The sequence below is a fragment of the Eschrichtius robustus genome, chromosome 3, assembly GCF_028021215.1.
Source record: "Eschrichtius robustus isolate mEscRob2 chromosome 3, mEscRob2.pri, whole genome shotgun sequence".
Classification (NCBI taxonomy): domain Eukaryota; kingdom Metazoa; phylum Chordata; class Mammalia; order Artiodactyla; family Eschrichtiidae; genus Eschrichtius; species Eschrichtius robustus.
The window spans coordinates 8,062,179-8,087,179 of record NC_090826.1 but is presented as its reverse complement, the minus strand read 5'-3'; the positions used below and the strand labels follow the sequence as shown (position 1 = coordinate 8,087,179).

At 39.5% G+C, this 25,001-nt stretch overlaps 1 protein-coding gene across 11 annotated transcripts in view; it reads right to left on the bottom strand.

Moving 5' to 3' along the window:
* KIF1B (kinesin family member 1B) overlaps window positions 1–25,001 on the bottom strand; it is a 325,658-nt gene that overhangs the window by 40,020 nt on the left and 260,637 nt on the right. For 7 of the 11 annotated variants that reach the window (XR_011073456.1, XM_068538857.1, XM_068538850.1 and 4 more), the window contains 5 exons: window positions 6,201–6,294; window positions 4,911–5,059; window positions 3,343–3,521; window positions 3,050–3,187; window positions 1,623–1,871 (listed from right to left, as the gene is read on the bottom strand). Coding sequence is in view for 10 of the 11 variants with exons in the window: in XM_068538857.1 (XP_068394958.1) it covers window positions 1,623–1,871; window positions 3,050–3,187; window positions 3,343–3,521; window positions 4,911–5,059; window positions 6,201–6,294 (809 nt within the window). In the remaining variant the exon portion in view is untranslated. Of the gene's footprint in view, window positions 1–1,622; window positions 1,872–3,049; window positions 3,188–3,342; window positions 3,522–4,910; window positions 5,060–6,200; window positions 6,295–15,671; window positions 20,513–25,001 lie in introns of those variants that run through there. The other 4 variants (XM_068538854.1, XM_068538855.1, XM_068538856.1 and 1 more) reach the window with 2 other exon arrangements.

Here is a 25,001-nt window from a genome sequence, read left to right as displayed (position 1 = left end):
TTTTCTTCTCCCTACCTAAGTCTACATTTTATACTTCAGAACCTAACAGGCCTCAGTTTTAGTTGCTTGTCCTAAGTTAGGTCAGTGTTCTTTCCACCACACCACATAGGGTGAAGCTACCTATTCCTCATGTGTGATGATGTAGAACAAAGTGAGCAGCATGAGAAGCTGCAAGACTGGCATCAGGACCAAGCAGTTTGTGGATAAAAACTTGATTCCAACTTCCGACCCTCTCAGAAGAGGATGGAAACAGCCATAATGTAAGGAAAGCATTATGGTCCCATTATTTGTACACAGAAGTACCTTTCTCAATTTTAATATAAATCAGCTTCTCTGAAATTCTAAGCATCTATTCCTGGCAATACACCAGACAATATTCATGGTTGTATAATCCTTTATATTTATTCATGGAAAAACTGAATAAATGCCCCTTTACCATTGTAAAACCCCAAGACTGTCTTAACAGTACAACCCACAGTCATAATTGAGGCTTTAATTTCTATCAAAAAGCTTTTCCTTTCCCCCTTTCCATAAAAGTGATCATCTTCTACATTATTTATTTAGTTCTCACCAGGTAACCAACACCACACTCTGAGCTAAGTTTTAGAACCTTGTGTCCCTAATGGGTCAGGAGACTCGCTGCACTTTCATATTTTTAGATAACTGGTGCTTATCCACTAACACTAATGTAATTTCCCTTATTTTTAAAGGGTTCAATAATATGTGGTTTTAATGCAGCATTGAAATTAAATCAAAACATAGACATAATTTTTTGTTAATCCAGTGAGTGCTGCACTGTTGAATTTGTAATTAAAATTACTTCAGCATGAAGACTGTCTGTAGACAAAGACCCCAGTATTAGGAACATGTGCCTGAGAGCTCTGCATCACTGACAGATGGGGCCAGAGACAATGCCTTGGTTTGGTAAGCTGAACTTAACACAAAGCAGTGTCATGGAGCACTGAACAAATATCCACTGTTGATGGTTTCAACTGATAATTTTATGAGATTCATCATTATAATGCCTATAGGTAAAATCTTAGCACAAGCCAAAGATCTATGAAACTGGCCAAAGAAAGGCATCCATTTTAGTTAGACAAAGAGGAAACTTCACGCTCCTGGTTCTTTTCTGGACTCACAGACTAAGCAAGAAATAAACCTAACACTACTCCTGATTCCACTTCCGTCCTCGCGATTCCTGCTGATGCCACGAGTCCTTTCAGCCCAGCCTTGGACTTGCTCTGCTATCCTTCTCACGTTGCCCCTTTTGCTTTCTCACTCACATTCCCACAAAGAGGAAACATCAGACACAATAACATTCTTCAACTCCGTAACGGTGTGACTCTTAGCTTTGATTACTTTCTCCTCTGGGGTCTCCCCCTTCAGAACAAAATTACTGGGCAGTTTAAGACAAGGAATCCTCCACGGAGAGTGTCCACACGCTGCCGCATGCTGTACCGAGTAGGCCAAGTACCTCACAGACGCTGCCTGAGGGCTCTCTCAGCCAGATCAGCGTGTCATGAATTGAACTGGCTAAAGCAAAATTGTCCAAAATTGCACAAGGAGCCTCTTTAGAGCAAGAGCTGGTCCCTTTTTGCCTTTCTCACTTTAACCTCACCAACCTTCCCACTAAAATGAACCATGGGGATCTGTCGTAAAACGGGTCATGCCCATCACTGAAGAGATCTGATCCCTCCTCCGTCCCTGCGTCAGAGCCGGTGTCATCCACGAATGCCTCATCATCAAAATCCTCCATCTCATCTTGCTGCTCGTCAGCCAGCTCAGTGATGTCGGAATCGGCCGTGGAAAAAGTGGGGGAGGGCGTGCGGTCAGCAAGGCGCTCATTCACACAGCCGTGGAAAATGGGGGCGCTAGACACCAGGTAAGATACCGACGGACACAGCCAAGGAGAGAGGAATAGTTGGTTAAACAGGAAGCTACAGCTGCGAACAGGACAGAACCCACTGGGGAACCAAAACAACACAAGCAAGTGGAAAAGCAAAGGGATAAAATAAGCATAAATCATCTGGCTCAGGTGAAATGGAACAAGGACTGATCCTTGGAATGAGAAAAGCAAAGGAAATACATGAGTAGACTATCCGAGGTAAATAATGTGCTGTAAAACATTTAAGTTCTCCAGTTCACACAAAAGATCAGCAGCCAGGTCTCAAAGGAGCCACTCAATATTAGGTGAAATAATAAGGTTTAAATCTTTATTCCAATTCCCATGTCATCTCTGAGCAGAAAACAAAACGGATGAAATGGTATATGGCAAAGCAGGTATGTGCCTTGCTTGGGTAAGACGTGTTTGGCCAATTCATCTCTTTGAAAACGCTCTATCAGAGTAGACTGGAAAAGACTTACTTCATTTCTACAAAATACTGTGACTTCAGCTCCACCTTTTAACCCAGTTCCTTTAAAACTGTTGGAAAGTTTTTGCAATTAGAAAATTTTTCAAATTCTGAAATCATTAAGGTGAAAACTTACACTTCTCTGCTTTAAAAATTCTAAACCTCTAAAAACGTGACTCAATATGGACTCACGTTAAATGCTGAAAGTAAAGTATACACAAAAAAGGCTCAGGTGGATTACTAAGGTGTGCAATTATTCACTCTTGGCAAAGACTGAAGTGAGATGAACTGCTTTAAAAATTAAAGTGAGGACATCAGGTCATGGAGAGATTGCAGTCTGATAAATTGGACGTCATACTGTGATTTTAAACTATGCAGGATACAGACACAGGTTTCCTTTTTCTTTTAAATCTATCTTGGTCAAGTGTAAGACATTTTGTGAATGAGCTGACAGGCAGGGAAGACTGTCAGTTACTTTGACTGAAGGTCCGGAACTTAAAACAAATGTGCCTGTTGGATAAAACTAAAGAGAAATATACCAAATGACACAGTGGCTGTGTATGAGTGGATAAGATTATAAGTGGGGCTTTTTTATACTCTTTTTCTTTAACTTTCTGTAATATCTGCCGAGGCTTTAAACAATTAAAATAAAACCGTTCATTACCTGAAAAGAAGACATCAATAAAATCATTCCATACCTTCCTACAAGTTTGAACCAATGGAATCGATCATAAAAGGGATCGCTGCCAGTCATGGTGGTTTCACTTTCATCTTGGGCGCTGGAGGCCATCTCACCTGCCCTGTCATACATCTCTCGCATCAAATCCAGCCTCTGCCTGTACAGTAACCGTAAAGTGCGCTGGGTTAATATCACAAGGTCACATCAAAATGTCATCTTGGAAGTATCTTCCATGTAAGATTTTAAAAAGCTGCTCCCACCATTTAATGATATTAAATAAGAATAAAGGCTTTATGCATAACATTTTCATACTTAAGTTTCGCCAAAGACCAATAATGTGTTGCTCCGTTTTTCAGATCCTGGACTTCTACGGCCACCACTGTACGAGGGAACGGTCTGTCTTCCTGAGTTTTTTCCACCTCAGTGGGAAGTAATTCAGGAGGCAAAGGGGAGTACAACGTGTCAGTCAGAAGAACAAACTGAAACTGCACCTAAATGGAAGGAAGAAACCATCGACAAACGGCCTTTCTGTTTTTAGCAAGTAAGTTTTGGAAACAAGGCAATATAATGACGCCCGATGGGAAGGAGGTCAAACAGCAGCACGTGCTTGACAGCTTGTGATTAACTGAAAAAAGTGGCCACTTGAATATTAATCATTAAGCTATTTACAGACTTTGTTTTCCTAGCCTGGCACAGTGTTTTCCCACAACCTAAAATCTCAATAAATATACTCTGGTTGACGGAACGAAGACTTCTGTAGAGAACAAAAGGTGGACCCAGGAGTGCACCCTCTAGTCTCTCACTAATGAGAGAGGGTGGAGGCATGCTAAGGTTTTCCATTTTAAATTCAGAGGATTACAACTACTACTCTTAAAATTGTTACCATAGGCTAAGTGCTTTGCATTCATCATGTCATTTATTTTCTTGATACCACCCTATATTTTTACCAACTATTAATGAAATGCTAGATACAGCTGTAAGACAAAAAGATAGTCCCTGCCATCTTTTAGTCTATTTGAAGAGGGAAACAGTTAATAAATGATGACAAAGTAAGATGGGGTTATGAATGAATAAGACGTCTTATCCCCATTTTACAGAACTAGAATATAGCCCTCGGAGAAGATAATGATTTTTCCCAAAGCCAGGCAGTCTGTGCTCTTACCTACTTCACAGTATTGCCCACCCCCCCCCCCGCCCCCTGTAAATCTTAGCCGTCAGGAGACTGTTAAACCGTGGGACATACAGAAGAATAAATCTAAGATGTGGTGTGATGTTTCAGTAATATTAATTACCATGTCTAGGCACTACTTCAGCACCTTCCATGCATTCACTCTCTCATCTCTCACAAAATCCCTGGGTGGCAGGCACTGTTGCCAAATCCATTTTGCAGGTGAGGGACTGGAGGCCTGGGGCTATTAGGGTCAAACAACTGGGAGAGCTGGGGTTGGAACCTGGGTGCAGAGTGTACGCGCTTGTCCATTACACAAAACTGCCTCTCAGACCCTAGAAGATGAGAGGGCACATAGGACTTAGAAGTGCCAACTTAATGGTAGAAAACTAAAAGAAAATTGAGACTTTCAGAAACCCAAGAGAAGTATTTTACTACTAATATGTTTCTCTAGCTCCTGTCAGGAATACGGTCTCCTTGCTTGTAAAATAAGCTAGAAAACATGTTACTTTAAAAATTTCATTTAACAAATATTTAATTAGTACCTACAACGTTCCAGGCACATATATTAAATACAGGCATATATAAACCTGTTTCACAGCAAAAAGCTGCTGAGTTCGCCCAAGGGAAAGGTTAGCTCAAGATGAGGACCATGAAGCCCACCAGGCTCAGCTCTGCCTCCAGATGGTCCATGTTCCCACACCCTCCGTACCTTCTTCTTCAATTCCACACTGATGGCATTGGCCTCCTTCAGGTAAACGGCATTGCCCCAGAGTAAGTCCCTTAATGAGGTAAACTGGTGAGACTTCCACTTCCGGAAGGCCCACTGGGCCAGCTCAAATTCATGTTGTGTCCAAGGAACTGAAAGAGCAAACGAAGTGTATTGAATGGTGATCTCATAACCATGTAGAAATTATATCCCTCCTCTACCTCATCTCTTTCATCAAGTATTTTCCAGTTTTTCTCCATTCTTTTTTTCTTTTTTAAGATACACCTTAATGTGTGGCTTATAATAAAGAAAAACCCCTACAATAGATATATTTGAAGTTGTACAACTTCAAATATATCTATTTTTCTTTCTAGTACAGGAAAAAAAAGGTCATATTTCACATAGATATTTATTTTTTATTTTTAAATATGTATTTATTTATTTTGCCTGCACCGGGTCTTAGTTGCAGCACGTGGGCTCTTTGTTGAGGCATGCGGGATCTTTAGTTGTGGCATGCGGGACCTTTTTTTTTACTTGTGGCATGCAGACTCTTAGTTGCGCGGACTCTTAAGTTACGCGGATTCTTAGTTGCAGCATGCCTGCGGGATCCAGTTCCCCGACCAGGGATCGAACCCAGGCCCCCTGCATTGGGAGCATGGAGTCTTACCCACTGGACCACCAGGGAAGTCCCTCACATGGATATTTAAAAATAAAGAATTTAGTACATAAATTAAGAGTTCCTTCAAAGTTATTATGAAGACTTGAGATTACTGAGAGGTTGGGTAGAAAAATTAAATGTGATGAATGTTCATACTGCATTGTAAGGCAGTAACTAACCATTAAAGCCCTAATTCAACTAAGAAATTCTAGAAAACTTAAGACAGGTAGGCAGGACTAAGCAATGTGATTCGCAATCTGCCAGAAATAGCTTTAATGTACACTGATATATTCCAAAGCCCTCACTGGGAAATCCCTGACATAAACCAGGAAATAAAACAGAGTATCTTAACAAAGATTAAGCTCTATATTTATTTGCAACATATATGTGAACTCCATATGTACAGTAATATGAGACAGTTTATATAAATTGCCCAAGAGATTTCTATGGAGACTATGCTCAGATGGCTTGTGTTCTAATAGACACTATGAGCCCCATCCCCACCTCACAGAGTACAGCCTGGGTTCTCAGCATTGAGCATCTTTTAAATCATCTTTAAATCGGCTCAGTAATTTGACAACACAGATCGGAAGCACATATCAATACAGAGGAAAGTTTCAGTCTCTATATTTCACCTTCTTCCTCCTCTTCTTCCTCTTCAGTTGTTTCTGCTGCCAGGGATCTTGTCTCCACCTGCTTCTGCAAGGCCTGCAATTTACTCTCATAATCCTGAACGAAAAGAAAGGAGATAACATGTAGGAGAGAGAGGACATAAGAAGGAAGGAAAAGAGAAATGAAAGGAAGATTGGGGCAAGGCAGAGACTGCAGAAGACAAAGAAAAGAGAAGATCGAGGCAGGAAACAACAATGAAAAGAAAGACATACAGAGAAATGCTTCAGAAAAAAGCCATAAAGCACGCAAAATAGTCTGCAATGGGTAAATGCTTTAAAAGATCTTGTGTTCCAAGGAATTTAACTGCAGTCTCTCTGTTTCTACTCCCTCAGACTCAAGAGTTCTTTACTTGGGGTTGTGGTAGAGGAGAGGGGGGATTTTGAAGGAAAAAATGCATGTGTCCCTTAAATGTTAAAATACACTTAAATAGTATCTTTACACATCCAAGAATTCTGGAGAAAACAATACTGGAAAAGATTAAATTCACCAGTATTGCCAAGAGTTCTAATTATCTAGCTGTTTGGATGGGGAAAAGAATTCAGACTGTAGACCCTGAAGCTCCCTATGCATGAAATATTACTACCTTTGCAGCTGTAGGATGAGTTTAGCCTTCAGGTAACCAAAAGATCACAGTGCTCTTAGGATTGAAATAATCTATATATTGCATTTATTTATTCAATAAAGAAACTTTATTTCAAAATATACTATTATAATACAAAATGTATTATTATATTTCAAATCATGTTCATCCTTCCTTCCTCCATCTTACTCCATGCAGTCTCAATTAGGGTGATATCACTCCTAATAGGGAAAAAATGTGGTTCTTGGGGGATTAAAAAAAAAAAAAAGTACTCTTTTTATGTATAAAGCACAAATATACATAGAGTGTATAAACTGATATACTATATATCTGACATATTAAAATTGCATGGTGGGGAGAGATTAAGGAAAAAAATGTCTAAAAAGGTTCCTTGGAGCGTTAATGAAAAAAAAGCTTGTGGTTTTTGACAATAAAACAAGTTAAGAAAAAAGACTTTCACATAATAAAACACCAAATCACAACATAAGCACAGCATTTTAAAAATATACTAGCAGGCTTCCTGCTTCTCTGGGAATGGCCCGATTCCAGGCTGTCATGGTTTAGGTATGACTATGTACTGTTTTCAAACAGAGCTCTCCAAGTCACAAATCAAATATTCCACGCATTACAGAGGACCACTGAAAGCCTCGCTAGCAAACCCCGTTACAAAAGGCGCTCCCAATGGCTATGCTAAGAGGGATGCAAATATTCTCCAGGCTCTAGTCATTTATCATTTAGTCTCACAAAGGAAGCTTTCTCTCTTTAGTGGAGCTGGCAGTGACCAAGAGCCAGCAAAACAGCTTTTTAAAGACATCTAAACACACTTTTTAGGAGACTATGTACTGTAGGAAAAAAGAAAAATAAAAATATAAAGTAGCAGGTAAAAAGACTGGGGTTTTGCTCCTGGCACCTGCTCTTATTAGTCTTATAATTCTGGGAAAGTTAATCCTTTCTACACCTCATTTTTGTCATCTTTAAAATGAAGATTTTAGTGTTCGACCTGCCTACCACACAGGACTGCAGGAAGGACCAAATGACAAACCATTTAAAAACGCAAGTTAAAGTCCTCTTAAATGGTAACACACTATCAAAATGACAGGTAGTGTTTTTTTAAAGTTTCTTTTCTAAGCACACCTAGCCCCAATCCTGGTTTCTAAATACCATTCCCCACTAAAAGGAACCAGGGCTCCTTGTGAAAATGACTGACTTCAGATCTGGAGCAAGGAAAATACAAGGTAGCCCCAGAATATCTTGGGCCAGAAAGCATGGAGTACTCAAAGACCGATGGGGCCATTTCAAAAGGACAAAGACTCCCATTGGCCAATAAATAATAATAACAGGAAAAGAATATACAGCACATTGAGTATAAAAAGAATCCATGCGCCCACAGTGATACTGAAAGAAGGAGAGAAAAAGGGAAAGCTCTTCTTTACCAAAAAACAAAACAAAAAGCCAGTTAATAAATGCAGAGGGAATGACAATTAGAAAATCACTATATTGCAACCCTAGATGCAGTAATTGAATCAGGCAAGGATCATTAATAAAAGCCAAAACAATTGAGCGAAAGGTGGATGGAAAACAGAATATTGACACAATCTCAAGAGCCTACTAACAAGGAGAAAGAGCTGGGAAACATCACATTAACTGATTTTATTAAACTTTAACATTACTGATAACAGGACAAATTGACATTTTATGTCTACTGATGTGAAGCAAATGGAAGTACACAGTGTAACATTTATAGCATTTTTAACAAAAATGTTTACCCTAAATCTAATCTTGGGGAAACAATCAGACAAATTAGAATGTGGCCTAGACTCTTCAAAAATACCTGTGTAACAAAAGATAAAAGAACCATCAGAACCAAAGGCAATCAATAAACCATGACTGAATCTTGGATTAAAAAACATGCACACACACACTTCCAACATTTATATTTTTTAGACAATTAGGGAAATTTGAAAATGACCTGTATTTTACATGATACTGAATCAGTATTAAATTTTTGGATGGGATAATGGTATTAAGAGAATATCCTTGATTTTAGGAGATACATGTGTATTAGGGGTAAACTGACATGATATCTATAACTTACTTTCAAATGATTCAGGAAAAGTATATAAACATGGGTACACAAAGGTTCATTGTACTATTTGTTTTCAAAGTAAGAGGTTGGGGGTGTGGTTTCTAAAAAACCTATGTTATTACATAGGATTCTTTCAGCAAAAAGAGAAAGACAGCTGATTTACAGAAAAAGCATCAGGTGGAAAAAAATGTTAATATCTTAGCTTGAGGATTTTGTTGTTTTTCATTTTTTCCCCAATTTCTAAATTACAGTAATATACACATAACATAAAATTTACCATCTTAACCACTTTTAAGGTATGAAATACGTTAATAACATTGTGCAACCATCATCCCTGTCCATGCTCCAGAACTCTTCACCTCGTAAAACTGAAACTCTTTGTCCTTTAAATACTAACTCTCACCCCCGCAGCCCCTGGCAACCAGCATTCTACCTTCTGTCTCGACAATTTTGACTACTCTAGGTATCTCATATAAATGGAATCATACAATTGTGACTTTTTGTGACTGGCTTATTTTTGAGGACTTCCTCAAGAACAGGTTTACAAGCTGGTCAAACTACCAATGAAAACAAAATCCTCAGATTCTGACAGTTAAAGTATAAGGGTGACTTTCCCTAAAGGCTGTGGTTGTGCTTTAGTGGCAGTAAAGCTGACATGAAAAGATGTTCCATAATGCTATAGACCTAAAACTTTAATTGCATTTTGACCAGGGAAAATTTCTATAAGCAGCTGGTAGTCCAAATGTCAACACCATTCTTGAATTGGTCTCTTCCCCAAACCAGGCTGCACATGAGCTTCCAACAAGGATATTCTGTATGCTACCAGAAAAACTCTAAGCCCTGGATTTTCCTACAACAAACGGATAAAGAGATTCAGATACTACTGTTCTGCTGATTTCATGGGGAAAACTAGGACCATTATGGAAAACACGCTAAAAAATAATATATTTTCCAGGAAACCTCCATGTTTATAAAAACTCCCAACTAACTGAATATATGCTCCATATTTATAAAGGCACTGCACTGGCTGTTTCCTCTTCTAGAATGCTCTCTTCCACCTGACTATCCTTGTTTTTAAGCTCACTGTGCTAGGAACTGTTCTTAATGTTTAACATGGATAGTTTCAATCTTCCCAATAACCCTATGAAAATGCTACTATTTTATCCTCATGTTAAAAAAGAAGAAAAAGGCTTAAAGAAATTAAGTAACTTTCCAAAGATCAAAATTAGCAAGTAGTAGAAATAGGATCTGAACCCAAGCAATTGGACTCAAAGCATGCTTTTTTTTTTTTTTAACCACTATCCATCCATTCATTTGATCAACAAATTAATACTTTTTTCACTCCTACTATGTGCCAGATGCTAGGAATACGGTGGTCAATAAGGCAGAAGTCTCACTGGTAAGGGAGAGATGATAAACAGTAAACAGACACTGTACATACTAGGATTTCAGTAGAGAGTAGTATTGACACTATGAAGAAAGATAAAGAAAGGCAGCTTTCAGAGGGTAACAGAGAGAAGAGAGGAGTGGAGGAAGACTTTTAGATTAGGTGGTCAGGGAAGGTCTCTCCATAGAGATAACATTTAATCAGAGCTCTAAGCAAGCACTCTTGAGATCTCTGGTGGGGGTTGTTTATTCCAGTCAAATATAACTAACAGCAAGTACAAAGGTCCTGGGATGGAAAGGAACTTGGTGTGTTTAAGGAAAAGCAAGAAAACCTGTGCGGGTGGAGTGGAGGAGTGAGAAGGGTTGGAGATGCAGTTGAGAAGTAGTCAGATAGGGACCAGGCTATGGACGGCCTTATAGGCCACGGGAAGGACTGTGGATTTTATTCTAAGGGAAGCCACTGGGTGGTCTAGACCTGGGGAGTACTACGGTCTAGCATATGTTTTAAAAATACCACTCTCCACGGAGAATATAGCCTGCGGGCTTGGAAGCAAGGCCAGCAGTCATGAAGCTGTCCCTGCAGTTTCAAGGGAGATGGCAGTGGCCTGGTCCAGGGTATCAGCAGCAAAGGTGATGAAAAGAGAATGGAGTTGGGATATGTTTTACAGGCAGAGGAAGTATGTCCTACAGATGATGTGATCACGGGGTGTACGGAAAAAAGGGAAACTGAGGATCACCCTTGGATATTTGGTCTGAGCTAGTTGCTCTGGTTTAGATAGTTTAAATGTGAGATGCCAGTTAGCTATCTGGATGGCAGGTCAGAGCTGTGCATCTATGTCCAGAGGTCAGGGGAATGGCCCAGGCTGGAGAGAGTACATCTGAGAGTCAGCAGAGAGGGAGGCAGGGCAGTGGTTTGCAGACAGACCGACTGCCTGAGACTGGACCTGGATCCCCACTTGGTAGCTGTGTGACAATGGGAAGGTATGTAAAATGGGAATAACAACACCTACTTTACAGAAGAGGGCTGTTGCGAGGCTTCAATGAGCTAATACATGTAAAATGTTTATTGGCCCAAGTACAGTTGACCCTTGAACAACACAGGGGTTGGGGCACTGACCATGCAGTCAAAAATCAGCGTGTAGGGCTTCCCTGGTGGCGCAGTGGTTGAGAATCTGCCTGCCAATGCAGGGGACACGGGTTCGAGCCCTGGTCTGGGAAGATCCCACATGCCACGGAGCAACTGGGCCCGTGAGCCACAATTGCTGAGCCTGCGCGTCTGGAGCCTGTGCTCTGCAACAAGAGAGGTCGCGATGGTGAGAGGCCCGCACACCGCGATGAAGAGTGGCCCCCGCTTGCCACAACTAGAGAAAGCCCTAGCACAGAAACGAAGACCCAACACAGCCATAAATAAATAAATAAATAAATAACTGATTGAAGGACTTTAAAATAAATAAATAAATAAATAAATAAATAAAAGAACGTGAATTTCTTTAAAAAAAAAAAAAAAAATCAGCGTGTAACTTTACAGTCGGCCCTCGGTTTCTGAGGTTCCACATCCGCAGATTCAACCAACCGTGGATCGAGGAGTACTGCTGAACATATGCATTGAAAAAAAATCCACATACAAGTGGACCCGTGCAGTTCAAACCCGTGTCTTTCAAGGGTCCACTGTAAATGCGCAGCACACAGGAGGTGCTGTCTGCATCATCATCTGTGTGAACATGGAAATGCATAAGGTCACCTGGGGGAATGAAGAGATACGGAAAGAGCCAATGCCTGTGTCCACAGAGACGATGAAGGAACAGCTAGTGAGGTCAGAGGAAAATCAGAAGCCAAGAGAACGAGGTGTTCCAAGAAGTAAAGAGTAGGCAACCCACGTCAAATGCTAGACAGATTTAGTAAGATGAGGTCTGAGAAAACACCCTGGATTTGTCACCATGGAGATCGCTAATCAGGGTGGCTTCAGTGGTGAGGTGGGAATAAGTCTGACCAGAGTGAGTTCAACTAAGAATGGGGAGAGGAAACAAGAAAAAGAAGGTGGACAAGTGGGAAAAAGTACAGAAAACGCTCTCAGGAGTATTTCTAGAAAAAGGAACAGAGAACTGCAGTGGCAGGTCACAGGGAACACGGAACTTTTTTATAACTGGTGAAATGGCATGCTTGTAACGCTGACAGGAATAATATGGAGGGGGAAAAACTGATGTTGTAAAAGAGAAGGGGTAAATGTTCAGTAAGTCCCTCAGAAGACAGAATGAAGGGAACAAGGGCTGGGCTAAGACAGGAGCACGGACGGTTCTTCCACCAACAGGAGGGAAGGCCAAGTGTGGTTTGGATGCAGACCTAGAAGTGGGAAGAAAAGGAAGTTTACTTCTGATTCCTTCTTTTTCTCAAAATGAAGATCATCAGCTGAGAGCAAGAAAAGGCCACCTTTCGTTCCCTGAGGCGCCTGGTTGTAAACTTTCAGAGCACCCTGTATTTCTCCCTCAGGGCATTGGTCACAAATGTACTGTATAACCACTGGTGTGACTGTCTAATAGCTATCTCCTCCACAACTCTGTGAATTTCACGAGGCCGGGGATCTGTCATTCACCACTGACTCACCGGCATCTGGCATTTATCTGTCTTCTAGATCAGATACACAGTCGTGTACTGATCTTCTAGTTAACAGTTCTCAGAAGTGACCATCTTTGAGGGGTTGGCAAATCTGCAGGCCAAATCCAGCCCACCGTTTGACAAATACAGTAGTTTTATCAAAATATAGCCATGTCCATCCCTTTGCATATTGTCTATGGCTGCTTTTCTGCTACAACAGCAGAGCTGAGCAGTTTTGACAGAGACCAGGAGGCCCCCAAAGCCTAAAATATTTACTATCTGGCCCTTTACAGAAAAAGTTTGCCAATCCCTGTTCTAGAGAGTGGTTCTCAAAGGTGGATGCTCATCTGGCAGCATCAGTATCGCTTGGGAACTTACGAGAAATACAGTAATCAGACCCTACCCCAGACCTCTTGAATCAGCAACTCTGGGGGTGGGCCCAGCATTCTATGTTCTCACAAGCCCCTCAGGGGATTCTGATGCACACGATGGTTTGAGAACCACTCTTCTGGGTGATGTGTACAGATGAACAGTGAAGAAAACAAGACAGATAGGTACTTATTCTAGGTGAGTTTAGTCTCATGGAAGGACCAAGTAAGTGCACAGATAGCTACAGGTTAGCATTATTATTAAACAGCGAGCTGTCCTGGGATAGGCTGCGGCAGGAAAAGGGGCTCGTGAGCACCGATCTGGAAGAGAAGTTCAGCACGAGGAGAAAGGATTCCAGTCTTGAGGAAGTGAAAAGCCCAGAGGTGGAAACAAACTTGGCAAGTTCAAAGAACAGAAGTCCAAAGTGCTTGCTAGTGAGAGAATGTTAAGACTCAAAGTCAGAGAGGCAGGCAAGAAGCCAAAACATGGACAGCCTTGGAAGCTACGATAAGAGGTTCAGATTTTAAAGTGCAATGGGAAGCCACTGGAGGCCACTGGCACTGATTTTTGTTTTCAAAGGACGCTGCTGGTTGCTATGTGGACAATGGCATACGGGGGTCAGGAACAGAAGTGAAGAGACCAGCTAGGAGGCTACTGTGGTACTACAGGTGAGACACGATGGTGCCACAACTAGGGCATCTCTGAGGAGGTGGCATTTAAGGTAAAATCAATGTCACAATCCTGGGTTTTCTGGTTAGGCTGTTTCTGACATTAGAGGCTTGGCTCATTTTGCTAATGCTGCCTTCCTCTTTTAATGGCAGATTATAATTAGCAAGCAATAGCTGGAAGGGAGATGTCCACACCCCAGTTCTTGTCAACACCTTAATGTACTCACCACCAGCAGCACCATGCGGACACAGTCTCAGATCTATGCCTCCGGGGGTCTCACAACACCTATTCTTAGACCTGTGCAGCTCTTATTTTCTCCCAATCTCTCAGTCTTATCTTGGTCTCATTAACTTTACTTTCCAAACATAGTCCAAGCAAGAGCCTTCTTCACCTTGTGGGATATATACACAGGGCTTATCCCCCCCCCCCCACGAACTGATTCATTGATTCTATCTCCAAATAATCTATCAGTCATTCCCTCCATCCTGTCCCCCCGCCTCTGTTTGGAAAGCATCGTTTCTCATTTAGTTCATCCAGCAACTTCCCAACTGCAGCACTGGGCTCTGAATTTGCTTCCATCCAACCCAAACTTCGGCCATTTCTAAAAGGTGAATCTAATAATGCAATCTCCCTGTATAATACATGGCAGCTTCCATCATGCTCAAGATAAAATCCGAAGTCCTTAGCACGCCATGATCTGGCCCCTGCCCCACCCCCCGCCAGGTGCCCCAAGTTACTCGCAGTTCCCTGGACCTGACACGTTTCCTCCTTCCCCCTGCCATTCTTCACCTGGATACATTTGCAGTTGTACTTCGGGACTCTGCTCTTGGCTCAGGGCTTCCTCTTTCAAAAACCTTTTCCCACTCTGCCCACACTCATCCTGTGCACACAACTATCACTACACATATCATACTGCATTGGAATTGTCTGTACTGTCCTAGAAATGGTCAGGTCTTGGCAACTTTTCCACCAGGTTCTCCAACAGCAGAGAAATACGAAGTACCTGAAGGGAAAGGGTAAGAAGCCTGAAGCAAGCCAATCCAAGCGTAACGTTTCCCTCAAGTTCCAAATTTCATATTAAAAACTCATGTTGGGGGAAAAAAAAAAAAACCAATGTGGATTTTGTATTCTACTCCATTATGTATGATTATGTTGCTTTTCAACATAAAAAACAATGTCATGTCCAAATGTTCAATAAGACTGATGGTCCGCTCCAGAAAAATCTTCTGCTTTGTCCTGTTCACCTCTAACATATCACCAATGCTCTGGGTGGAGAAAAGCAGTGGTTAAGGGAAAAAAGAAAAGCTAAACAGAGTTACTCAAAGCTTTTTAGAAATTTCATTTCTACCCATATGAAGAAGTATGCCATTTCATTTAAAGAAAACTGCAAATCAAAATTACATAGTTAAAAAAAACAGAAAATACAAGATAAACTCAAAGAAATCATAAAGGGATATCTGATATCCTCATTATCTTATAATATAAAAGGTTTTATTTAAGTAAAACGTAGCATAAAATAGGGATTAAAGACCTCATTTAAGATAGAATTTTGATAAATCAAAAAGGGTAACAAAAAGCAAAAGCTCTAAACAAATCAAGTTCATGTAGAAATATTTTTTAAAAGATATGGTTTGTAACCATCTTCAGGTGAAAGAGCAATAAATAAAAGTCAAGACCAGGTTTCATTAGCATCACTCTGTTTCACTTTCCCCTCCTCCCACATCAGAGAGAAATCACACTCTTAAGAGATAATTTCAGTTTTTATTGAATGAGGACTTTATTTTTTAACATTACAGACTAACTCTCCCTTTCTGAAAAGGTAGATCTTACACTCAAAGACAATCTTCAAGCATTTTCTAAAAAGAAACTGGGGGAGAAATCCATAGTTCATTAACAAGAAGATTCACAACTTCTTTTTACAGTAATGATGGGAGGAAACCAATACACTTCACAACCTACAGTGGTTCAAACTAAGTATCTAGAGCAGATTTTTAAATCTCAGAAAGATGACATAGAATAGACAATTATGAAAACTGTTCATAATACAGAATTTGGCTCTCACAGTGTAGAACAAATGCTTGCTTTGCACTGCACCTAAGAAGGCGTCTTCATTAAGGTACGCCAGGACTCAGCAGCTTCCCCTGCTCCCAGTCTTTTGTACAAATAAGGCAAGTCTACAAAGGACCAATAAGGCACAGGGGTATAGCAGCTGACGGGAAAAAACCTATGTGACTTCCTGTAGTCTGACAGCCTTTAATGCAGACATCGGTGTGACAAACTGTGTTCTGTCCTGTTTTGTTTTGTTTTTTTTCAGCATCAACCTACACCTAAAGCACAAGAGGTCACTTCAAGTTACTTCAATGGAATAAACAATTCCCATTCGTTGCATTTCCAGTGAAAAGAGAAGCGCTAGAAAGACTTAGAAGCAAAACTAAAGGAAAAGCCCTTTGGTTTAGACTTATTAGATAAACAGAAGTCTTTAACTCTCCAAGGAATACCATAGTGTGTGGTTTGGTTTGTGAAACTGTACCAATTGATTAGGACTCTATTTCCATTATTGTCAGATTATATAATTTCAATAGCAAAAACTTAAAAAAAAAAAAATCTCACTATGATAATAGCTAGGGATATTTCAATAATACAATAATGGCTTCATGGTGACCATTTCCCTTTGGTCTTGTAGTATTTAAGCTTAGGGACAGATACTGTGAAATTAAAAAAACAAACGAAGCAATGTAGGCTATACCAATCACAAAAGCATGGTACTAGTTACTTCTTCAGTCAAAGTCAATGAAGAAATTTCATTCACACAGTTATTTTCTAAGACAAGTATCTGCTCTGAAATGCATGAAGGGCAATCAAATCTGGGTTCATTTCTTTCCGGTCATCTGAAGTTAAGGGCTACTTTAGATATCTAAACATTTCAGTGACCTGAGGGCGCCTGGACCAGCAGATGAAGCACAAATACAAATCTAACCCTTCGGAGTATCAGCGTGGGTGTAGTGCCAACCACAACCCACATGTGTAAATGAAAGTACTGTATTTCTTTTCATTCTACAGTGTCTCCTGATCACCGGTAGAAACTCACTCCCATTGTTTAGTGTGAAAGGGAGGTACCTGCCCATAATGAGATTAAAAGGCCACCATAAAAATGAAAATACATAGGCCTATCCTATGTTATCTCAAGTTGGAAAATTGAAAGTCCACTTGTGCTACAGAGTTGAAAGCTGCGTTGTTGTTATTATTATTATTAGTTTTAGAAAATGAATTTTTTTGCAAGAAAGAAATAGATAACATAACTATGTCTAAGAAGAACAAAGAAGGACAAATGGGGTTTACACAAGATGCACTGAAGTGACTGATCTGAAGTACCCTACCAAGTATATTCAAACCACATGGTACAGCACACTGTCATCTCAATTAAGTCAACTCATTATAAACATCATTCAGTCAACCCATGACAGACATCACCCCTGTCTAATCTGCCATAAAACTTCAGCTGAAGACTAGGACTGCTCTAGCTATGAAAGCAAAAATAACCCCCAAAGTTAATTGGAAGCAACTTTCTGTGCATTATAAAAGCATTTTCTAAGAAGCAAAGAAAAAAAATACTATGATTAAAAATAATGTTCTAATAAAGAATAGTGCCCACATGCAAAGGAAAAAAACCCATATAATCACAATGTTTAAGGCTGCCTTGAACATTAACTGCTATCCTGGATGTAATTTTTCACACCATCTGGAAGCCAAGCGTTTGATAGGTGACTTAGTAATCTTCAACAACGTGATGTCAGGCAATCTCATAGACATCTCTGGCTCTTCACACCGCCTCTTTAAAAAGTTTCTGACAAGTTCAAGAGATGAAGGATGCAGAAAACTATTCTTTTCTTCCCATCAAAATCCATCTTTTTTAGTGGATTCTCCAGTGAGGCAAACTGAGACCACAACATAGTAAAATGAGGTATTGATACAATAACTGTTCATCAGGACTTCTCTTTCCTTGCTTGAGTATCTGTGAGGATCACTGCTGCTGACCAAAGAATAGTTTATTATACATCATCTCCTTTATTCTAAACCAAACCAAAGTTAACTTATTTCATTATTTCATCATCTACTGAAAATAAGTACACACAGCCAGATGCTGTAGCCTTCTCCCCATGTCCCACCTCTCCCCTCTCTCCACCAAATAACCTCCCTATAAACTTATACATACTGCTCAAAGAATCATACGAGTATTTTGTTGGTATTTCTGTTGGCATGATATTGGTGAATAGTTCAGCGTCTCTCTGTGTATGTATTTGTGTGAGAAATGATATGTTAAACTTCAAAATGCGAACCACAAACAGAAATCCAGACAGATGCCAATTTAAAGATTTCAGTATTATGACAAAATTCATACATACACTGATGCAGTCAAGAGGAAAAAAAAAAAAACCCTACTGAATCAGTTCTTTGTAAAATATAGAAGAGCAAGAAGATGTGGAAGTTGCACGGAAGATGCAAAGCTGTGTCCTATAAAACATGTCCAAAGACATCTAGTTCTGCGTTTTGAAAATTTCCATGATATTTAAAGAAAGAAACAGACATGGATAAGAAATCCAAAGCTGTGTTCACACAGTTGCATGTTATTATTTTTAAACTAATGTCTAACATTTATGGGGAAATAATAGACATTTAATGCTACATTTCAAATTCCTCTTTTGAATGTTTGCATAAACCAAGAGGCAAGTCTTTCTGGATATCTGATAAATTTATAGGCATTATAAAAACATAGCAAACTTACACCAAAATAAGACCAGTCTGTGTAAGTAAGTATATTATCTAGGCACCAAGAAAGGAGGAAAGTCTCAGAAAAATAAGGGAGGTCTCAGTGTTTTGTCCAAAATTCCAGAAACTGCCCACTTATGGTATACAAACAAAAGGGAGGCGTCGAAACATTTACCAGTGTTTTATGTTTTAACAATATTGAAATCAGTTAATATTTTAGAAGCACAACATTATAATCATAACGCAAATACTAGGAACTCAAGGCCAAGGCTAGAACCAACCCAAATCATAAGCTACCGTCGCCTGTTTCCTCCACCAAGGTTTCAAGTTTGTCCAGTAATTTACACTGTGGTTTCTCGACCAGCTTTGAGATTGGGTGCTGAGAACTGTCGCCTCATTCTCGGAGGTGTCACAAACTGGCTACAGTGGTTGGGTCTGTCAGTCTGCTTCTGACAGGAATTGGCTGCACTGCCCTCTAACTGACCTCCAGTGTTATAATTACAGTAAGACTGACGATGTTGATGCATATGGCGCTTTGCCTGGAAAGTCTGCAGATCAGCGGTGGGGTGACCACTGTGGGAGTTTAGTGATTCTGAGGAAGCAGATGCCTGGCAGCGCACGCTTTTCGGTTGGCCATTATTGAGCGAGTTGCTTCTCCAGCGTAACTGAGGTGGCTGTTGTTGATTATTAATATGCTGCTTGCTAACTTGAATGTGATCTTGACTTCGAGTGCCCTGAGAGCCCAATGGTAACTGGGGATCCTTAGAAGCTGCTCTACTCCCCTTCTCTTGGTTCTCCTGTTTATTTCCTTTCCTTCCATCTTCATCTTTCGGAATTCTAAGCTCTATAACCTCATCTTCTGTTATGATGATATGTGTCCCCGGACTCCAAGAGTTTCTGTGTTTAGGGTTGCTCTTAAAGGGGAACCGGGGCTTCCGGTTCTCAGGAGGGATGAACCTATGAGGTACATTCTGCCGACGAAGCTGCTTTGTTATCTCCTGCTGTTGCAGGTTCTTGAACCGAATTTGCTCTTGCCGCATCCAACGCAGACGTCCACGTCTAAAAGCTGGGTCTCCGTTCATCAGCTGGGAAACACGCTCTTCTTTCCCAAGTTCTCCACTGTCTCCTTTACATACATCAATCTCAGACTTGCTACTGGCACCAGCTGCAACAGGTTCCTTTGCTTTGTGGTTTCCTTGGGTTTTCTGTTCCTGAGACCCAATCAGTGGCAAGACTTTCTCCATTTTGAGCATTTTATTTCTTAATACTTTTATCTCCTCATCTTTCATGTTATTTTGCTTTTTGACTTCTTGCAAAATATCTTCCAGCTTGTCTATATGAACCTTGAGGTCATCCACATCAGTTCCTCCTTTACTACTGGGCATCATGTCTTCAATCTTCTCATCCCCTACACCAACCGTGTCCCAGACATCCCTGGCCACTGCCCTCCAGGAGTCCCGCTCGTTGGGGTCTTTCTTCCCATACATGGCACAAAGCTCTTTCATCTTAACAATGGCCAAGGCTTCAATCTCCTGCCTACTGTGCCTAAAATCGTTGAGAGCAACCTCATAGCATATCTCTTTTACAGCCTGTATCTTAAGATCTGAGATGGTGACCCACTTGGAATCTTTACTCAGGCGTCTTCTTTGGGGGATCTGATACATTTTAATTGGTTCTCGTTTCTTCCCACTGCTGGGGAGGCCACATTTTTTAACAATGGTTTGCAACTTGCTGGGAGGTAGCTTTTCTCTCAGAGAAGTAATCAGTTTCCAGCTCTCTTCACAGGACCTCTTGTCAGAATCGTCCCCGCTATCAGAATCCGCGTCCTTTGGAAAAACAAAATCAAAAAATGGCCCCAAAATAACCAAAATTAAAATGTAAAAAAGGAAAATCAAATCGAAGAAAAAGCAAGCAAAAAAGCCCTAATAAATTTAAAAACAAAATCAAAAAAACTAAAAAAAAAAAAACAAACAAAAAAAACCCTAAATGATGTGCAAGTCTATTAAGACATATGCTTATGTAGATTATTATTAATATAAAGATTTGCTTGGGTTTTTTTTTTTCTAGTAACATTAATCCAAATTTCCACTTTCTGGCTTAAGTGATGAAATCTGCAATCAAATTTCTTAGGAGGACTGAAACAGTGAGAAGTCTCTCACTGTAAGGTCACATGAAGTTATTAACAAAACGGTGTAAAATAACATCTCCACTACCTCAAGAAAACGAAGTAAAACCTTCGCCCCATACATGCTAACACCCATGCAGCCACTTCCCCACATTTGCCTTGGTTATTGCTGTTGCTTCTTCCAGAAACTCTTTCCCCCATGAGTGAGCACAGATGCCATACAAGATGTGACGAGCAGGCGGATTAACAAAGGTTAGTAATGCTGTAGGATGCCACGTTTTGTTTAGCTTTACTAAAAAGAGCAGCCCTAGAAAAAAGTTAGAAGATGAGAAAGTAGAAAAAGCAGTCAAACAGGGATTATGTTAAAAATGCTAAGAATCCCTACTAGCAGACCATGTGAGGTTCTTATCAACCAAATTGGTTTTTTTTCTAGACGATAAGAGGGTTCTGAAACTAGTCTTTCCATGAGCATATATCAGATTTGCTACTGTCTTGTGTCAGGTCAAATTGATCCATTTCATTTGTACAATTAAAGTTTGTTATCCAGAGAATAAGGATACATAAAAAACGATCTTTAAAAAAAAAAAAAACAAAAACGATCTTTATAGTGGGTCTGCTATTTTGTTTCCCACACACTTAAACTAATAAATACCTCACCTCCATAATTTTAGGAAACAAATCTCTAGAACATAAATTAAGCCAGGTAAATATACTTTCATTAAACATTATTCAAAATTCCCCAAGTAATATTTTAATAAATACAACTTAGAGACGTGTTCCATCTATGAAAACCCATGGTATTCCTAGCTTTTCGAGGAATATTACTTTAAGTTGACAACTCTTCCTATCAACACGTAAAACACAAAGGTTATATTCTGCTTATGTATTCTGCTTATGGACCCAATTTAAAATGTTATCTCTCTCTGTCCTTCCAGCTGTCTTTGCACCATTACCTCTTTTTCAAACAACTTTACTTAGGTCTAAAACAGCAGCCTGAATTCACAGCTAAGCAGTTTCAATGGCTATTTGGATAATAGCCAATTATTCTTAACTAACACAAGCAAATCTTGATAACATGGGTCTAAATGAAAGCAGTGTTGGATTTAGAACTCCCTATGACAGATAGGATTAAGGAAGAATTTCTATTCAGGAGATAAAAGTTCCTGGGAAAAGAAACTACTCACTGGAAGAGTAGTTCAAGATAGTCTAGGAAATGAAAATATTCTTATTTAATAGTCTCTCTTACTTGGCTATGATTATCAAAATTATCTCTAGGAAAGGGTTTAAAAAAAAAAAAAAAGAGTTGAAACTGATAAATAGTATCTTGTTTTCTAGACCAAAGATTTCTATGTTTCTAGGTACAGTTACTTTCTAGGGAACAAAAAAATAACCTCTAACAATAATAATAATTTGGCCCCTGAATCTGGAGATGTTACTACTGATTTGAATTATTTCCATTCTTCTATAAATGGATACTAAACCATTTATAACCCCTACCTATTTGAAAATTTAGCAGCAAAAAGCAGATAAAGCTAAATTTACAGACTCTACACTATTTTTTCCTTTTTATTTTTATTTTAAAAATCTTAAGTGATAAAATCTAAAGTGATAAAAGATGACATTAATAAATATTAGAGAAAAAAAGTATATCTGACTCCTAAAAAGGTTTTCTTGCAAATATGTATAAACTGAGTTTTTGTGTTTGTTTTTAATAAACTGAGTTTTATAGAACACAAATTCTGATTCTTCCTACATAATTAATTATCAGGTTTTTTCCTGGCTTCTTTTCTTTTCCTTTAAAAACTGCTTAATGATGAAATGAACACTACCTAATTCAGGAAATAAATATTCTAATCATTGCTTTAATGTCATACTTAAGAGAGAAAAGTTATGCCTTTAAACTCTAAAATAAAACGTAACTAAATGAGTTTACATAAATCCAAAAGAACTCATAAAGTGGCCATAATTTTCTTTCTTTTTAAAATACTGTCATATTGACTCTGTAGAATATGTTCTTAAAGCTCAAACATATCACCCCCATCACATACTGACCATGATACTGAAAACTTTTGCAAAGCTTATGTGCCAAGATGCAAATCCTATCTCATGTCAAAAAAAAAACAAAGAGAGATATTTTAAGAAATTTAGATTCATTTATTACAGGGTTGGAAAAACTACTCAGATCAGTCCAATTCACATGTCACTAAATGATCCTTCTGCTTTCATTAAATACCAGATGCAAAGTGGGCCTCCTAAAGAGACTCTGCATGAAGATTATGCAAATAAGAGAGAAAGTACCCAAAACATGTGTAAAAAAGCAAGCACAGAAAGGACCAGGCGTATAATCAAGTACTAACTATAAGAGAATGTTCAGCAATGTAACAATGGGATGCATTTGGGGAATCCCTGTAATAGAAAACTCATGAGCCTGAACTCCATTTTTTAATGCTGTTGTTATGCAAAAATAATTGTATATAATAAATATTAAATATTTACTGAATAATAATTCCTTTGTATCTTCTCAATGTATATCCATAGGGTACATTCAAAATATATCTGTTGGTTGACCAATATAGGGTCATAAAATTACATTTTTATTCAGTATTGTTAACTGTTAGGTATTCTTCAGGCTGAAGGGTTAGAAATCAACTCTTGAGGACAAGAACTTTAAGTGGAACAGAAAGCTGGACTTATGGGAGGAAAGCAACCTCCTTGCTTTAAAGGAGATGCTTATTTATTTATTTATTGTTAACATCTTTATTGGAGTATAATTGCTTTAAAATGGTGTTAGTTTCTGCTTTTATAACAAAGTGAATCAGCTATACATATACATATATCCCCACATCTCCTCCACCTTGTGTCTCCCTCCCACACTCCCTTTTCCACCCCTCTAGGTGGTCACAAAGCACCGAGCTGATCTCCCTGTGCTATGCGAGCTGATCTCCCTGTGCTATGCGGCTGCTTCTCACTAGCTATTCTACATTTGGTAGTATATATAAGTACATGCCACTCTCTCACTTCGTCCCAGCTTAACCTTCCCCCTCCTCATGTCCTCAAGTCCATTCTCTATATCTGCGTCTTTATCCCTGTCCTGCCCCTAGGTTCTTCAGAACCTTTTTTTTTTAGATTCCATATATATGTGTTAGCATACGGTATTTATTTTTTTCTTTCTGAGTTACTTCACTCTGTATGACAGACTCTAGGTCCATCCACCTCACTACAAATAACTCAATTTCGTTTCTTTTTACGGCTGAGTAATATTCCATTGTATATATGTGCCACATCTTCTTTATCCATTCATCTGTCGATGGACACTTAGGCTGCTTCCATGTCCTGGCTATTGTAAACAGAGCTGCAATGAACATTGTGGTACATGACTCTTTTTGAATTATGGTTTTCTCAGGGTATATGCCCAGTAGTGGGATTGCTGGGTCGTACAGTAGTTCTATTTTTAGTTTTTTAAGGAACCTCCATACTGTTCTCCATAGTGGCTGTATTAATTTACATTCCCACCAACCATGCAAGAGGGTTCCCTTTTCTCCACACCCTCTCCAGCATTTACTGTTTGTAGATTTTTTGATGATGGAAAGGAGCTGCTCTTGAAATCCTAGTTTGCTTTCAGATACAAAGAGCAAACAACAATCAGAACCTGATTACTTGAAAACTAAGTATGTCCTCTGGAAACTAAATATGGCCTAGAGACATTTACTTTCTCTTTCTTCAATGGTCACTGTCTTTATTTCACAGAATAGAATGATCACCAGCTCTTGGTGATGGAGATCACCAGCCATCACTATCCTCTTACAGCTCGTTACTCAAAGGTTGGTCCTAGCCGCACTGGCATCACCTGGGAGCTGTTTAGAAATGCAGAATCTCAGGTCCCACCCCAGACCTGCTGAGTCAGCATCAGCATTTTAACAAGACTCCCAAGTTGTTGAGAAGCACTGCTCTACTGGACAGAACACTGAAGCAAGTCAGAAAACTCAAGTTTAAGTTTAAGCCTCAGAACCATGACTTAACAGGTATTTAAGGGTGGGCAAGACAGCATTTTTTAGACGTGGCTTCCTCAACTATACACTGGAGGCAATATTTGCCACTTTATTTATATATACAGCTACCAAAGAGGGTTGTTTTGGGAATCAAAAAAATGATGGATGTTAAAACTCTCTGTAAATTATAAAGCACTACAC